General features: G+C 48.1%; 2 protein-coding genes across 5 annotated transcripts in view; both read right to left on the minus strand.

Moving 5' to 3' along the window:
• Window positions 1-273: 273 nt before the first annotated feature.
• Rogdi (rogdi atypical leucine zipper) lies at window positions 274-5479 on the minus strand. The gene is made up of 11 exons (XM_051181360.1): window positions 5381-5479; window positions 5237-5308; window positions 4413-4495; window positions 4223-4277; window positions 3568-3648; window positions 2554-2649; window positions 1869-1967; window positions 1428-1541; window positions 1287-1336; window positions 1051-1177; window positions 274-795 (listed from the first exon to the last, which is right to left on the minus strand). Exons 1-11 carry the CDS (start codon window positions 5423-5425, stop codon window positions 754-756), a joined length of 864 nt encoding a protein of 287 aa, XP_051037317.1. The 5' UTR covers window positions 5426-5479; the 3' UTR covers window positions 274-753.
• Window positions 5480-5871: 392 nt separating this feature from the next.
• Window positions 5872-17403, minus strand: part of Glyr1 (glyoxylate reductase 1 homolog) — a 39444-nt gene continuing 27912 nt past the window's right edge. For 2 of the 4 annotated variants that reach the window (XM_051181359.1, XM_051181356.1), the window contains 6 exons: window positions 14450-14542; window positions 13475-13576; window positions 12642-12804; window positions 12197-12376; window positions 11768-11892; window positions 5872-7826 (listed from right to left, as the gene is read on the minus strand). In XM_051181359.1, the coding sequence (XP_051037316.1) occupies window positions 7752-7826; window positions 11768-11892; window positions 12197-12376; window positions 12642-12804; window positions 13475-13576; window positions 14450-14542 (738 nt within the window). In that variant the 3' untranslated portion in view covers window positions 5872-7751. Of the gene's footprint in view, window positions 7827-11767; window positions 11893-12196; window positions 12377-12641; window positions 12805-13474; window positions 13577-14449; window positions 14561-17403 lie in introns of all 4 variants that reach the window. The other 2 variants (XM_051181357.1, XM_051181355.1) reach the window with 1 other exon arrangement.

Here is a 17403-nt window from a genome sequence, read left to right on the forward strand (position 1 = left end):
GGACCTGACCTCTCAGGCTGACTCTGACCACTACTCCACAAGGCTGCTCTGCAGCCAGGAGTCCCTTTCTCAAAGGTGTGTTCTGCTGTGCTGCAGGCTATGATGCCAGCACACAAGAGGCTGAGGCAGGAGGATTGTAAACTCCAGGTCAGACTGCACTTCCAAGGCCTTGACATGGTGTTGAGTGGGGGAAGTCAGGTGAAGGGAACACGAAAGGCCACTGATCCTTCAACCTAGTCCCTACTAAGCAAGGAAACGGACAGAAAACAGGGCTCCAGTCAAAATCTGGTCTTTATTTCCTAGAGTTGGGCTGAAGTCACAGAACAAACCATCCTGGCCCTGCAGCTTATTCACAGGGATACTTCCCCCTCCTGGGCTCCTCTTCCTTCCTGCATCTCACAACCCCCATCTCTCACCGAGAGAACGGGAGAGAGGAGAGCCCTGGGCCTTGTTTCACCTTAGTCCAAAAGTTCCCATCATGTCCAGGAAGGCAGGGTTAGGAGCATGGCCACACTTCAGCCCACCTACTTGACTGCCTCTCCTCTAACCCCCTCCAATCGTAACAACCAAGCCAGCAGCCCCTCTCTTTAATATTTTCTTCCAGCAGTGCAAATGTGTCACAGGGTGGTGAGTTTTGAGAGCAATAACTTGGGGGTGCCTGACAGTGACAGGCACTACAAGGGATTTGTGTTGGGGAGAGGGACTCTAAGGCAGGGCTACCATCCTGGGAGTAGTATTCTGGCAGGTGCTTGCTCAGAAGGGTCGGGAGCTCCAGTAGCTGGAAAACACAGAGATCTACAGGGGAAGGGGGTGTGGTCACCAACAGGTGAGTGTGTCCACTGGCTTCAACGGGTGTGACCAAGGAGGTGCTACAGGTGTGGTCAGTGGGTGCTATCCCCCAGAGCCCAGGTGGGGTGCCACGTTAGAGAGGAGGGGCCTGTCTAGGAACTGTTGCCAGTCAACTAGTGTGTACAGTACAACTTGGGGGCACTTGGGAAGTGTGATGTGGCCCCTGAATTGCCTCCCCTTCCCCATATGCCCCGGACACACCTTATCCTTGAGCTGCTGGCAGAGCTGCAGGGAGACAGTGAAGTACACCAGGGCGTCATTGAGCCAGGGGATCACACATTCTACCTTGTGTACATGGCTCACCTCTAGGCGCTGTGAGCCCCACTCACTGGGGAAAAGATGAGAAGTGGATTCCTGAGAGTAGGTCTGGACCTGGTCCCCAAGATGCAAAGAGGGTAGGAGGGAAAGGGCTTTAGGACATCTTACTATATACTTACAACATGGCCCCAGGGCTGTGGAGCACTGCACCTCCAGAGGGGCGGAAGTTCTAGGCAGAAGCAACAGAGACTGTGAGGTCTAGGTGGAGAGTCTCCAGCAGGGCTGGTGTGGGGGTCACTGGGAGGCAGGTAGAACTTTACCTTGGTGGAGGTGGGCTGCAGGGCGTGAAGCTGGTACACGGTGAGACACAGCTTGTTGAGGTTGATGTAGACATTGACCAGCAGGTCAGAGGGTAGGGTAGGTGCGAACATCCGCTGGGGGGAGGAGGGAGCAGGGATGAGGCCCTCTCCCACTTTAGACTGTACCACTACAGGGTCTGGAATTACCCTGGGGAGGGGACCCCAGCCCTATCCCCTATCTCCATAGGCTGGGGTACTAAAGGCTCCCATGTGTCTCCATAATCTCCATGTGCTGCTAGGTTGGAAACCACTGGCTGGAAACTGGGTTCACATTGGGGGCAGGATGTAGGATGGAGGCCAAGAACTTAACCCAGAAAACTGTTCAGGCACAGAACTCTAACTGGCTGGGCTTCTCAGTAGGGACATTTCTCTTGGGACAAGGGCTGTCTGTGGGTTACTAACCGTGAGGCCACTGGCAGCAATCTCTGGTAGGGTGAGGGTGGCTGGGGTAGTGAGCCGGTTTCTGGCTCTGGTCAGTTGCAGCATCACAGCATCCATGAGCTGGGAAGGGGTAGGTGACTGCTGCTACTTAGGTGGTAGCAGTGGGGACCCTCAGGTCCCACCCCCTAGCATCAGTGAGCAGCATCTGTAGTTTCTGCTCCTGCCAGGTGACGATGGTTCCCAGGCCTAAACTTTGCAACCCTAGCAGGGGTACTTGCCATTTTGAGGGCCTATCACCTGGGGGCTCTTGGAAAAAAAGCTAGAGTCCTAGGCATCTGAGTTGGCTGTCCCCACATACCCTGTGGCTCTTGTTCTGTAACAGGTTTTTACCACCACTGCAATAGGACTACTAACAGGTAGATCTCAGGGAATGGGGCACTTTGCTTGAATTAGTACAGGTATCACTACAGATGAGCTTTTAACACACGAGCAAATGGGAGATCAGAGTAGCAAAGAACTTAAGGTTGCATATCTCACATTGAGGCCCCGGGACCGGAACCAGGCCTGATACTGCGATCTAGCTTATAAGCCAATAACTGTGGCCAGACCCGTGAGCACTGAGTGGAGAAGGAGTGGCTTCCAGTGAAGCCTGGGCACATGGGGACTGGCACTGTTCAGGGTAAGTGGGTAGGACAGGAAGAGTCACCTTGAGGACCTCGGCTCCTGTCTTGAACTGGTAGTTCTCATCCCGGTTTGCCAGGAGGTAAATAGCTTGGCTCACGTGGTTCCTGGCGTCCTGGATCTGGGAATAGCCCCACCACCCATATAACCAAAGTCGATTAGTTTTAGGGCAGTCCCGTTTCTGGGTTCTCTGCCTGATCCCCTAACATAGGACCCTACTTGATGGGCAAACCTCTCAGGAGGAGGTAGTGCCACCTATGGTCACAGTACCCTCCAGAGCTGTAGCTTTGAAATTGAATGGCCAGGCCCTGGACAATCCTGGCTGCCAAGGTACACTGGCTCTTGGCCCTGCAAAAGACAACCCCTAGTACAGCCACAAAGTAATAAGCTTGCAGGGATCAAGGGAGGAAACAAGCAAGGATGGGAGAGACCTGTGAATTAGGAAAGGCCACAGGAGTGGGTGGTGGTGCACACCTTTAGTCCCAGCATTCATGAGACAGAGGCAGAGGCAGATCTCTGAGTTCAAGGCCAGCCTGGTCTATAGAGAAAGTTCCAGGTCAGCTAGGGATATACAGAGAAACCAACCAACCAACCAACCAACCCCCCCAAAAAAAAAAAAAAAACCCACAGGAGTAGGAAAGAGTAGGGCTTCAGAAAGGCCAGCACACATAGGCAAAGACCCTAAGGTATGGACCAGTTTCAGGTCAGGGTGTGTGTATTCATGCCCCTGTGTGTCCTATGGCCTATGGGTAGGCAGAAGGCCTGCATATAATCCCAGGTACATGGGAAGCTCCTCTTGAGTAAGTGACATTCAAAGGGACTTTTAGCTGTCCTCACATGGCCAAAGTCATTAAGGTAGAGCAGTTTCACATCCCTCATGTGGAGCAGGCTGTGGGCCCCTAAAGCACCACCACCCTAGTAGTTCTGCTAGGAAACAGCCTATGTTTGCTGTGGTCCAAGTCCCTACTGCCAGACTTCCCCATGGATGGCAACACCAGGGAGGCCTGTGCTTGGGCCTGTGCTGGGAAAGGGATCTCACTTGTTGTAGCTTCCATTGCTTGTCCTCCCGGAAGGCGAAGTGTAACAACTGGTTGTTCCGAGGCATCTTCAAATTTACATCCTAAGGGCCAGAGTGTGATAAGCAGGCAGAGGTATCCCTGTGCTTCTTAACCCCCAAGCCAGGAATGCAGTAGATGGGTGGCTGAGCCCTCACTTTGGGGTTAAGTGATCAGGAATGTCAAGAAATAGGAAACCAGGCCCAGGAGAACCAGGAAGCAGTGAAAGGGAAACGAAGTTGAGAAAGGGGAAGGTCTGGAGAGGAGGGGAGTGCTGTAAAATCAAGACTGAGGCACAGAGAGGGACTGTCCCCATGCCTTGAGGCCTTGCATAGTGCATAGCTCAGATGTTGACCATTTCAACTCTGATCCAGGACCAGCATGCCCAAGCTGCTAATGCTCACAATGCACACAGTCCAGATGCCAGGTTAAGCTAAATGTAAAGCCACCCATTTCTTGTCCCTCATACAATCTATACACCTGTCTCATGAGGTAGTGTGAGGGCTGCCTGTCAGAGAGGACATGGTTCCTGCCCATGGTCATGCAGCTAGCTGGTGGCAGAGCTAAGAGGCCATCCTCATCACCAGCAGGACTGTTATGGATAGGGCCCCCGGGGGAGGGGGTGGAGACATAACTCACCGCCTGGCTGAGGGCATCCCCTTGAAGAGTCAGCACACCCTTCACCTGGTCTGTGCTATAACACACAGGAGTCAGAGGGGTGCCTGCTATTGCCCCCTCCCCCTGCAGGCTGTCTCATAGCATTACCAGCATTTCCTTCCCCAGGTGCTCCAAGAGTACCCTCCCAAAAGCTCCTTCCAATCCAGCTCACCCACAGCTGCCTAGAATGAAGTTCTCCTGTTTGGTAGGTCCTTCCGTGCTGGGTCCTGGGAGAGTAAAGCGGAGAGAGGCCTCCTGTGGAAGATAGGGCATCCCCAACACCTCAGTCTGGTCAGTGCTCCATTCTAAGGCCCTAGATACCTTGTCAGATTAGCCAGGGAAAGGACAAGGTGGGCAGGCCTGACCTGGCTCCTCTACCTTTGCCCCACCAATCCTCCAAGCTTACACCTGTTCATTCCATGGTCCAGAGTACCTACCAGGAGCAGCCAGGTAGGAACACAGAACGGAGAGGCACATTACCTAGCTAACTGGAGTGCAGTATTAGGATATTGGGGGCAGAGGCATGGAATCATGCAGTATTCACAGTCATGCTTTCCTAGATCACCGTGCTAGACATTTTGGGAGACGGTTTATTCATCTTCACAACAGCTCTGTGAGCCTGGTTGGGGGAGGGTACAGGCTCAGAGATGTGGGTAACTTGGCTGAGATAACACTGAAGGGAGGGGGATCCTTCAGAGCCCGGATTATCAGTTTTTGTTTTGAGACAGTGTTTCATGATGTATGTAGCCCATGGCGAGCTTCTAACTCATGATCCTCTAGCCGCTGGGATTACAAGCTGTCACCGTTTCAAAGCAGTCCCCACTCAAAATCCCGTGTTAACTCTGGGGTCTAAGACCTCGCGGCACACACGCATGCCGCCTGCATCTGCACTGTAATTCTTCTGAGAGCGTGGGTACCTGAACGCCCCACGCTCAGCAGTCGCCGCTGCGGACCGGTGGAAAGAGGCATGGCAGGCCGGGCGTGACCGGCCCTTACCTTGAGGATGTCCTGCAGCTGTCTTAGCACGGCATGCACCTCAGCGTTCAGCAACCAGCGGAACTCCTCCTCCTACGGACAGTTAAGCGTCAAACCCGTCTGTCCCCGCCGCCTGCCACCCGCCACCCGCCGCCCGCGTCTCACCAGCACTGCCCGCTCCGCGGCGCTCGCAGCCATCGCGGTCGCCATAGTCGCGGCCCCGCGCCGTCTCTGAGGTCTGTAGTCTGGAGCTTGGTGCGCCGCGCCCGCCCCTCTCCTCCTCCCGTGACTGACTGGCAGATTGGGCACAAGCTCCACCCCCAAGCCGATTCCGCCTCACAAGACCAGCTATGGCTCCGGATCCTGACTCACCAGAAGGCGGACTGGCCACGCTTCACCGCCCATCAACCCTTAAGCTGTGTTCCAAAGTAAGGGCGGGCCGCTATGGCAACCGACCTATTCCCTATTGCTTACTGATTGGCCAGCGGGGCCGTCCCTCATTGCGCTGTCCCTGTATTGCTCCGCCAGGTGGCGTCCGCCCAGCAGGGATGCAGATGGAGGACTCAGATGGGCTGACATTGGAAGGAGGCCTGGACATGGACGCCCTCTGGCTCCCGCTCTAGGTCCCCAAAGTGTTCTGGCACAAGTGTCACAGCTGTGGTACCAAGAAATGTTTTATTTTTCTTTTTTCTTGCAGTAGCTTTGTTAATTGCACAAAATCATGTTTTGTTTTTGCCATTTAAACATTATCACACAATCCTATTCCGAAAGACAATGCTCATTAAAAACAAAGCGAAAATAAAAATTCACAACCTTAATTACCTAGATTTGTCATTTAAAGGAAAAGAGGGAGGAGGGGCTTTCTTACAAGCATTTTCACAATGTCACATTTTCTCCTTAAAGGGAAGGATTTCAAAACGAAAGGTGAAATAGCTTAAACAGAAATAGTCATAAAAAGGAACTTTACAGAATTGTCAACAATATTAAGACAACATTGACTAACCGGTTTCCTTACAGCATCTTCCCCACCCCCAAAACCCAGGACCAAGACAGGATGTGTTCAGACAGAAACAGGTTCAGCTTCCCAGTGAATGAGCAATTGTGCAGAATCCCACAAGCATTCTTTGCTCCATGCCCATGTCCTGAGATCTTTATCCCAGGTTCTTCCCAGTGGAAAAGTCAAATTGTGGCTTTGGAAACACAAACTCACGAGGAGGAAGGCAGACACCTCAGGTGATTCCTCTCATTTGACATTTTAAGCCTCTCTGGTCCCTCTCCAAGGAGAAATGCTAGGGCCTACGGATGACTGGCTCCACCTCTGAGGAGCAGTTAGGTTAGTAGAATAAGGCCCAGTCTCTTCTGTCCCAACAAACCCAGGACTTGGAACATTGATACTGGCAGAAGTGAGGTTCCACCTCAAAAGCCCAGCCTATGAAGTGCTCATCTATGAAATGTTTATTATTGGTGGTCAGGCTGGGTCTGGGTCAAAACAGGACGGGACAGAAATACTATCTCCATGGGAGGAAAAGGGAAAGAGGGGCATGCAGGGGACCTGTGTAGAGCAGGCTGAACAGGTGGCCCAGCTAGAGACTGCCACTAACGGAAAAAGGAAGTGGCCACCCTCACACTCCACTGCTCCCAGTGCCCTCAAGACCCCTTCCCATGGGCTGGAATGCAAATCCAAACAAAACCTCCAGGGAGGAGCAGGCTCTAGCCATTGAGCCAGTGAACAGAGCCTGTGGACTCTGCTCCCCCTGAAGAGGTGTCTGTGTGGTCACATTGTCTATCTTCAGTTCACAGAAGTGTTCTGGGAGCTGCTGCATAATGGTAGTGTCTACAGGAAAATCCTCCTCAGCTGGAGGCCCACAGTGCCTCCTTTGGGAGTCTACTGGTTCATTATGGCTCAGGGGTCTTTCCTTCCAGGGGTCCAGTGGGGGTCATGGACCCTCTGACAGCCCCTTTCCTGGGGAAGTTGAGAGACAGCCTCCTGTGCTCCCTGCCAACTCTAGTTCCTTGACCAGAAGGGGGCTGAGACAAACTTGGAGGAAGAACAGCCAGGCAGCAGTTTCTGGGCAGCTTGCATCCTGGGGTGGGTGTGCGAGAGAGAAACAGACAGAGAATGTGTGTGTGTGTGTGTGTGTGAGAGAGAGAGAGAGAGAGAGAGGGGGGGGGGAGGCAGAGAGAGAGAGAGAGAGAGAGAGAGAGAGAACACAAGAGAAACAGAATAGAGAGAGAGAGAGAGAGAGAGAGAGAGAGAAAGAGAACACAAGAGAAACAGAATACACAGCCTCCTGCTGCAGGGCCAATGCCCAGCTCAAGAGCTTCTTCACAGTCACCTGTGGAGATCCTTAAATCCCTGCCCAGGGTCTCAGGGAAGGAGAGTTGCTGCTGTTTACTGTGCTGATGCAAGTTTCAAAGTCTGTATAAAAGGAAATGGAGACAGGTGACTGGTCCAGAGCTAAGTCCCAGAACCCTGACCCCACACTGGGAAGAGGGGCCAGAGGGAAGATGGGAGGGGTAGATGGGTGGGCAAGGCTTAGTGTATGTAGGCTCTGTACACGGCAGACATATCATTGTCAGACTGGTCCAGTGCCTTGGCTCTTTTGTATACCTGGAAAAAAAGAGGTACATGTTAGTCTATAGCTTCAGAGCTAATGTGTGAAGACTCAGCCCTGATAACATGGAGACACTTCCAGATGATTCTTGCCGTTTGCTTAGCAGGCAGGACTGGCTGGGATGTCTGGATCCTGGTTTGAATCCTGGCTCTATGTGGGGCAAATGCCCCAGCCTACATGGGCTTCTGTCACAGCCTGATCTGCAGAAGCAATGGTCACAACCCAAATGGCTTTACTCAGAGAGTTACACATACTTAGAGATATGACGTGTACAGTGCCATTAGGAGTCATGGTGGCAGCCCTCAATGCAGAAAATTCTCCAGGGTGTTTTTATTGTTCCCAGCACCAATGTACCCTCTTGTTCCTGCTGCATGGAATACTTTCTTAAAAATGGTTGGCATCTAACTTCACAAAGGCTCCCTTGAGCTCCTCATCAACATAGCAGCTGTGCCCCTGTGATTTACTCACTACCTGTTATCTTGTTTTATTTAATTTAAATTTTTTATTATTTCACATGTCTGCATGTATGTCTTTACATCATCTGTATGCCCAGTGTTCTTAGAGGCCAAAAAAGGGTGTTGAATCCTCTGGAACTAGAGTTACAGATGGTTGTGACCTGCCCTATAGGTGCTGGGAATTGAACCCAGGTCCTCTGAAAAAGCAGCCAGTGCTCTTAACTACTGAGCCATCAGCCCCAGTATTTGAGTTTTACTGTTGTTTGTAACAGGGCTTTCCTACAATGATCACATGTTTGTCTCCCCCACCCTCCCATTATGTATGTAGCCCTGGCTGTTTTGGAACTCACTATGTAGACCAGGCTGTCATTGAATTCAGTGATCTGTCTGCCTTTGCTTCTAGAGAGCTGTGATTAAAGATGTGTGATACCACATCCAGCTTTTTATTTTTTGTCTACACCCTAAGCTTGTTTTGAACTGAAGATACAACTGAAGATGATCTTGAACTCCTGATTCTCCTGTCTCTTCTTTCCAAGTGCTGAGATTACAGGTGAAAGGCACTACCGTGCGTGGTTTAATTATTTTGTTTTTTCAAGATGGGTTCTCTGTGTAACAGCCCTGTGTAGACCAGGCTGGCCTCAAACTTACAGAGATCCCTGGATCTACCTCCTGGATTAAAGGTGCTGTTTATTTTATGTGTATGCATGTTTTCACTATATCTGTGCAAACTCTTACCTGCTGAGCATTTTCTACAGTACAGACTACCTCCTCCAAACTCTATTTCTTACACCCTGAAATCTTTACTTGTTTAAAAGCTTCAGCCTATTTTTCTATTTCCTTCATTAAAATAAAAGTGATGTGAAGAAGTGGGGGGGGGGATGGGGGGGAAGCTGCCTGTGTATCAGCATGTTCCCAGAACCTAGAGAAGAATCTGACAATAGCAGCCATCCAAGACTCTAGTCATATAAAAGCTTGAAAAGAATCAAAGCTACTGTGTGACAGGTAACAGGGTAGCCAGTTTTGCTGAGGTGATATGCTTGGCTATAATGCACAGGGTGAGACACAGAAAGGACAATGCACACAGCTGAACAGCTTTCTAGGCCCAACATCTAAAAAAATCATCACTGGCAGGAATGAGATAAGAAATTATTTTTTGTTGCTTTTTTTTTTTTTTTTTTTCCTGTGTAGTCTTGGCTGTCCTGAAACTCACTCTGTAGACCAGGCTGGCCTCAAACTCAGAGATCTGTCTGCCTCTGCCTCCTGAGTGCCAGGATTAAAGGTATGCACTACTGCCGGGTTTGACAAGAAACTCTTAGGAGCCTTCCAGCTGAAAGGAAAAATGCCAGAGAAACCTAATTTTTAACAAAAAAATCCCCAGAAAGATGGAAATAGCTATCTAGAAGAACTAGTTGAGAAACTATGGTTAGGGTCAAGTATGTGGTAAAGTGAACAAGGTGGTTAGGTTTTCTTTTTTTTTTTTTTGTTTGTTTTATTTTTGCAAGTTAGTACAGGATGAATTCTGAGGTCAAGTTAAGGCTATCCATCGAATACTGACAATAACCATTGCAGAAAAGCAAAGTACTGTCAAAAAGCAAAGATATGAATGAAAATGAAATTCTACCACAAACACACAACTTAGAGAAGATGAGAAAGAAGGCACAAAGAAAGGGACCGACAGAAACAAATGTTAAAAGGACAGCTCCAAATCCAATTGTTCTTCAATAGAGGGGCAGCACGCTAATGGAGGCGCTACTTTTGGGAACCTGCACTCAGGGTCTTGTGCAGTGCAGACCCTGAACTTACATGATTCCAGGGGTTTCAAAGTCTATGTTCCAGTGTGAAATAAACAAAATTCTGCAGCCATAGCAGAAACAACTTGGAACCACTAAGAAGCTCGCCCAAGCACAAGCCCACAAAGAACCCTTCCTAACCACATCTAAGATGGATTTTATGAAGAAGCTACAAATATAAAAGGAATTCTCTGCCAAGAGCTCATGGTTAGAAATTAAATGCGGGGGTAAGGTGAGGGTGGGGGTGGGGTGGGTGGAGGGTGTGTGTGTAGAGATGGCTCAGTGGTGAAGAGCACTTGCTGTTCTCTCTTGGAGAGGGCCCTGCTTTAGTTGGCTTACAGCTGCCTCTGTCTCTTGGGGGATCCAGCATCTTTTGTCTCTGTGGTACCAGCACTCATGTGCATACATAATTAAAAATAAATCGTTTTTAAAGAAGCATTTAAAAAAAGAAATTAAATGGGAACTAAAATCCCACCTACTTAGGAGATTGATAGGAGAGAATATGTTAGCCTAGGCTTAAAGAAGCAGCCAGGACAACAGGGACTCCTTTTCCAAAGAAGCTTCTCAAAAGTGATCATGTGATATAACATATTACATGATATGAAATGATGTCAATGGACAACACTGTAATTGGTAAGTGGATACTGAAGATGGACAAAAATGTAAGTCTCGACCATACAACCATAGGCCATGTAAACATGACACGATTCAAACAGGTACACCTGTAACCCTAGCACTATGATATTGTCCTGCAGTCACAGCTGAAATATGTGAACAGTCAACCACTTTGATTAATTACCAAACAACACAAACCAGCCACTGCACAAACTCACATTATGTTTCCATTTTTTTTTTTTTTTTTTTTGTGGCATTAGGAATTGAACCCAGGGTCTTATACATGTTATGCAATCACTCTACCAAGAAATGTTATCGTCAGTCACTCCTGTTCTCCCCCCCCCCACACCCCCAAGACAGGGTTTCTCTGTGTAACAGCCCTGGCTGGAACTGGCTCTGTAGACCAGGCTGCCCTCTGCCTCATAAGTGCTGGGACTGAAGGTGTGTGCCACCTCCCAGCTTCAGTCTTCCTTTTAAAACTTATTTCTGACTGACTCTCATGAAGTTGTGCAGGCTGGCCTCCAATCCAAGGATACAGACAGGTATTTACTGCCACACCTGGCTAGACAAACTAAAAAATTCACAGAGCAAAGAAGACATCATGAAGGAAATAGTAACAATAAATTACTATGGCTCATGTCAGAGGTAGACCTAGGGTTCCTCCTTCAGGACTAGATAGAAAGAATTCAGATCCTAATTTAAAGACAGAAATAGTGAAATTCTACACACAGTGTTCTTTTCCTTTCTTGGCTCAGTGTAGTGAGAATAAAATATAAAAATTTAGCCAGATGGTGGTGGCACATGCGTCAAGGACAGCTTGGTCTATGGAGAAGTTCCAGACAGTCAGACTACACAGAGAAGCCCTATCTCGAAAAACCAAAATACCAAAAACTACAAACAAACAAACAACTTAAGAGTCAGGTGTGGGGGTATACATCTGTAATCCTAACACTCAAGTGGCTGAGCAGCAGGAGGGTCTACAAGATCCATAAAATGGAAAGAAAAGCTAAGCAAGCAGGACAGAAATAATAACTAAAGGCAAGGATCTAGGGCCTGGACCCCTTGATGTCAAGTTACCTCATTGGCTGCAGCTGCCATGGGGGTGGGGTGGTTGACTGCATCACCCAGTGCAATAGCCAGGCGGAGATCCTTCTGAATGTATTTCAGGTAGAAGTCAGGTTTAAAGTTCCCTTGTAGGATATCTGAGGGGGGAAAGCCATTCATCAGAAGTCTAAAGACTTATATGAAAATTGCCTTGGAGTATCAGGCTCACCTCCAACCTTTCCAAGGGTATAGCCCTGTCCTTCCCCATCTCCTACAGACTGGGAGCCCCAGCTTGGGGCCTTAAAAAACCATTCACTGTGTCTCTGGGACTCCTCTGACTGGGTCAAGGACTGACTTAAACATAATGAACCATGAAAAGACTCTCTCTCCTGAATGGACTGGTCCAGCTGCTCAGTTCTAATGAAATAAAAAAAAATGCAAGAGAGGCCAAAGGTGACTTACTTTGGCACTTCTGGTCCAGGAAGATACTGGCCAACTGTCCCTGATTGAGGATGTCCAAGAGTGTTTGCTGTGACTGGCCTGTCACCTGAGCCAGTGTCAGCCCCTCAGCGATGGTAGCCATGAAGCTCCCTTGGACCATGTTCACAATCAGCATCATCTTGGCTGCATTGCCAACTTCACCTGCAGGACAAAGGCTATGTTTCAAGAATCCTATAGGCAGGTCATCCTTATCTGCCATCACGCACCACCCTGAAAATCTCTTTCATTTGTCCTGGACAGAACAGATTCCTTTCCACATCCAGGTACTAATTGTGCCTGGCAAAAGAAGCCTTCTTTTAGGGAGCCTGGTGGGAAGGCTATGTGGGACAGACACTGTCACCAGTGTGTCCCCCTGCCCCCAAGTCTTCAGGCCCAACATGTCCAGACAGGTGGGCAGATATATTACCTAAAAAGAAGGAAGTCTTCCCCATTGCCTGGAAGCAGCTGCTGCAGTCCTCATATAAGCCCCTGTCTCCTGCTGCTAAAATTACCAACATCCCATCATTGGACAGCTGCTGATTCCCTGAGACTGGAGCTTCCAGAAAGCGGCCCCCTCTGGATACAATCACCTGTAAGGAAAGCCACAACTTTAGATGGGTCTTGTTTCTCCAAATATGGAGGAAGGAACATGGGGGTCATGGTGCCTCATCATAGGCTATGTTAGCATGTGATTATCTACACTAAGGTTCTAAAGCCTACCACAACTATAGTGGGTCAGACGGCATATCCTCTAAACAGAAGTGAGTCACAGAAAGGAAGAAGGAAGCTACAGTCTGCATCTTGATTTCCAGCATTCTGGTTCTCAGAGACCAAGGGGCAAACGTAGTCATATAGAAACCTTGGTTGAATTCCTGCCCACTGGACCCTGCCCATTACTGAACTCAGCCACCCTCAGAACACAGTGGGCCCAGAAGATTGGGAGGAGGACACTATGCTAGACTCAACTGTAGATAGTTGCTTAAGCCAAAAAGGCTACATAGGCAGTCTGGAGGCTTCTCACTGCAGGAGGGCTGACAGCATGGGGCCTCCTGTCTACTAGCCTGCAGTGACCTTCCATGGCAGTTCCAACCAGCTGAGGCTCTGAAGGGGGACAGTCAAAAGGCTAGTCCCAAGGCTCCCGACGTCCGCTCTGGCTTTGGCTCTAGTGTAACCAAACTGCCCGTACTTGGGTGTGGTCAGCCTGGGTCTTGGGCTCCCACTGAAAAGATGATCCAGAGCCAGCCTAGATAAGGCTGCTACCTGGGCCAGCTCGGTGACTGTATCTGCATCCACCGTTGACATGTCCACATAGCACTTCCCAGGGCGGATCCCTTGCAGCACACCGCTGGGGCCCAGCACCAGCTGTAGGGACACAATGGAGAAGCAATAGCCCAGGCTTGCAGTTAAGTGCTCAGAAGTTCCTGCAGAACACAGTTTGTTGGTTTTGGGGGGCTCACTTCCTGATCAGAAGTTAATTATTAAAAATGAAAAGGAAGGGGTCACTTAATATGTATGGGACAGAAGACAGGCATTGGTGGTGCACGCACCTTTAGTCCCAGCACTTGGGAGGCAGAGACAGGCAGATCTCTGTGAGTTTGAGGCCAGCCTGGTCTACAGAGCTAGTTCTAGGACAGGCTCCAAAGCAATACAGAGAAACCCTGTCTCGAAAAATCAAAATGTATGGAACAGAAAAGTAATTCCAGGCAGATGGATTTCTGTGAGTTCCAGGCCAGTCTCATCTCCTACATAGTAAGTTCCAGACCAGTGAGGGCTACATAGTGACATTTTGTTTAAAACAATAACAATAAAAAGTCACTCCAGAATGTCCCCCTTTACCTTTGTGTTCTCTTCCAATGGTTTACTTATTATGGGGGCTTCTATGGACTAGATCACTCAGTTTAATAGGATCACTAGTGCACTTGACTTTGTAACACATGTAAATTCAGCAATAATTAAAACAGGAGTTGGCCCTTGGACCAAAAGAAGGCACACTCAGTTACCAACAGTCTAGTTCAATAGAATACTAGAGCTAGTTCAGAAAAATGTTTCAGTAGACTTTAGGGACTCTAGAAGTTTTGCATTAACCTTGACAACAACTTTCCCAATAGGAGTTGGCCCCCAGATGGGATATTCCCCCTCATGCAAACACTCACTCAGTGTGCAGGGGAGAAGGGGAGAAGGCCAGGCAGCTCTCTTGGCTACGACCTGAGGTGTAGAGGGAAGGGGGATCCTTACGTCCTTGGCTGCCTTTGGATCCGACACACAGGCGAAAGTGATGTCACAAGTTGAAACAACTTCAGCGGGGGTTCTTCCTAGGCGGGCCCCCTCCTGGATGAACAAATCACACTGCAAAAGTCACAGATCCTAACGTGAGGTGCATGCAATGCACAACAAACATGCTGGACAGGCCCTCTGGCCTATGTGGACCCCTGGCTGGTCTCCCAGGCTGAGGCCCCAGGACACTGGAGCTGGAGGCCTGACTTCTTGAGTATAAGAAGGCAGAGACTTTACAGACTATCCTGTTTTTGTAGATAGACATGGTATCTAGAATATGCTGCTTCGCAAACACAAAGCCAATGTCTGTTGAAGGCCGCCAGTTTGAAGAGCAGGATATGAACAGTGCCTATGGCCAGCTCCTCTGTGCTGGTAGAGCTGTCACAAAACAGCCTGGTGACCTGAGCCACTAGCACATGCAGAGGAGCAGGCCTAGGCTGTACAGTCCCTTTCTTCTGACCACCATTCCCTCTTGGGCTGGTCCCAAGTCCATTAGCCAGGGTTAAGACTTATAAAGGGTCTTGAAGACTTACCATCTTTGTGTCTAAATTAAAATCATCCGGAATATCCTTTAAGTTAGAACACAGGCATTTCAATGTACATTCCCCCCCATAAAATATACTGAAAGAGAAAGCTAGGCAGAGGTGGTGCCTGCCTTTAACCTCAGCACTCAGGAGGCAGAGGCAGGCAAATCTTTGAGTATGAGGCCAGCTTCATCTATCCAAGATACCCAGGGCCACGCAGAGAAACAGTCTCAAAACCCCCCCAAAAAGGTATTGAAAGATATAATCAGAATAACTTGGGTATACAATTTTGTAAGCAGGTTTTTGTCTTAAAAAAAAAAAAAAAACCTTAAAAAAAAAGGTTTATTTTTATGTACGAGTGTTTTGCTTGCATGTATGTACAGGCACCACATGTCTGCTTGGTACCCTTGATGTTCAGCTGAAGGTGCTGGATCCCCTGGATCTGGAGTTATGGATGTTTGAAAGCCACCATTGTGGGTTCCGGAACTGAAACTATATCCTCTGAAAGACTAAGCAGTGTTCTTAACTGCTGAGCCATCCCTCCAAGACCATTAAATTTTTTTTTTTTGAATTGCATTAATTTTATTTGTGTGCATGTATGTGCACATGTGAAAGTCACAGAACAATTTGCTTGAGTCAGTTTTCCTTCCACCACAAGGATTCTGGGGACTGATGTTGGTTGTCAGTCTTGGCAGCAAGTACCTTTACCCACTGAACCATGTTTGTCTTTTTTTTTTTTATCATATTACCACAACTACTTTTAGTTGGTGGACATTCAATACTGTCTAATTTCTGTTTTGGAAATTACCCAATAGCTATTGATCTAGAACTGTAGAGATGTCTCAGCAGTTAAAAGCACTTGCTCATTTTCCAAAGGACTTGGGTTTTATTCCTAGCACCCACAGAGCAGCTCACAACCTTCTGTAACTCCAGCCAGAGGATCCAATACCCTCTTCTTGTTTCCAAGGGCATCAGGCATGCATGGAGTATCTATACACATATACAGGCAAAACTTTTGTATACATAAAATATAAAGTACATTTAAGGCCAGATGTAGTGGTGCACACCATTCATCCTTGCACTCGGCAGGCAGAAGGTGGATCTCTGGGAGTTTAAGGTCAGTCTTTAACTCACATACTGAGTTCTAGGCAAAGCCAGAGCTATATAGTAAGACCCTGTCTCAAAAACGTTTAAAATAACGACAACAAAACTCCCTACTTATCTTTTTTTTAAATATTTATTTATTCAAGTATTTTATGTATAAGTGCTCTGTCCTCATGCAAATCAGAAAAGGGAATCTGATCCTATTACAGATGGTTGTGAGCCACCATGAGGTTGCTGGGAATTGAACTCAGGATCTCTGGAAGAACAATCAGGTGCTCTTAACCACGGAGCCATCTCTCTAGTCCCCTTATTTATCTTTTTCTTTAGAGAATTTTGATTGTTTTTAGATGGTCTTTGCAGATTTCCTAAAGACAGTTCTCTGATCAGCCTTTGCTGCTCCTCCCTACCTTGCAATGAAGTAGCATTTGTTGGAGGCAAGTGCTGTATAGTCTATTTGGGGGCTTAGAGTTCTATGGTAACCATCAGGTAGTGAGGCTTTAGGTTTTCTTTCCATGCTAGGCAAGAGTTCTCACTGAGTGTCCATCTTTTGAATTTTTAAATGTTATTTTATGTGTTTACATTTACAGGCGTACTATGTGTGGACTCATGTACACATAAATTTGGAGGCCAGAGATCAATATCCAATGTCTTCCTAAATTGGCCTCAACTTTAATTGTAAAAGCTCAGCTTTTATATGGATATTAGGGCTTTGAACTTGGGACCTCAGTGAACAGCAACTCAATTATATTTTAGAGAGAAAACAGGTCTACATGTATTTCCTGCAAAGAATGGTGGGCATGGAAGTAACAGGAGAACCACTGGCTCCCTCTCCTTTTATTTAAAGACAGATGTTTTAAATAGATGAATGTTTGTCTGAATATAAGTATATATGCCATATGTGCACCTGGTGGCCTTAAAGGTCAGAAGAAGGTGTAAACTGGAATTACAATTGGCTATGAGCTACCACAATAGCAGTGAGAACTGAATCTTGGTTCTCTGCAAGTATTAGTAACTGTTGAGCCATTTCTTTAGCTCACCACTTATCCTTATTTCCCCCCTACCTCAGGCAGTGGTGATGGCACAAACCTTTAATCCTAGCAGTGTGTGTGTGGGGTTAGTGCGTGTGACCACGGAGACACACACACACACACACACACACACACACACACACACACAGAGAGAGAGAGAGAGAGAGAGAGAGAGGGAGGCAGGTGGCTCTTTGTAAATTTGAGGCCAGCCTGGTCTATGCAGAAAAACCCTGTTTCAAATAGACATCCCCCCCACCTC

Source organism: Phodopus roborovskii, unplaced genomic scaffold (assembly GCF_943737965.1).
Source record: "Phodopus roborovskii unplaced genomic scaffold, PHOROB, whole genome shotgun sequence".
Lineage (NCBI taxonomy): Eukaryota > Metazoa > Chordata > Mammalia > Rodentia > Cricetidae > Phodopus > Phodopus roborovskii.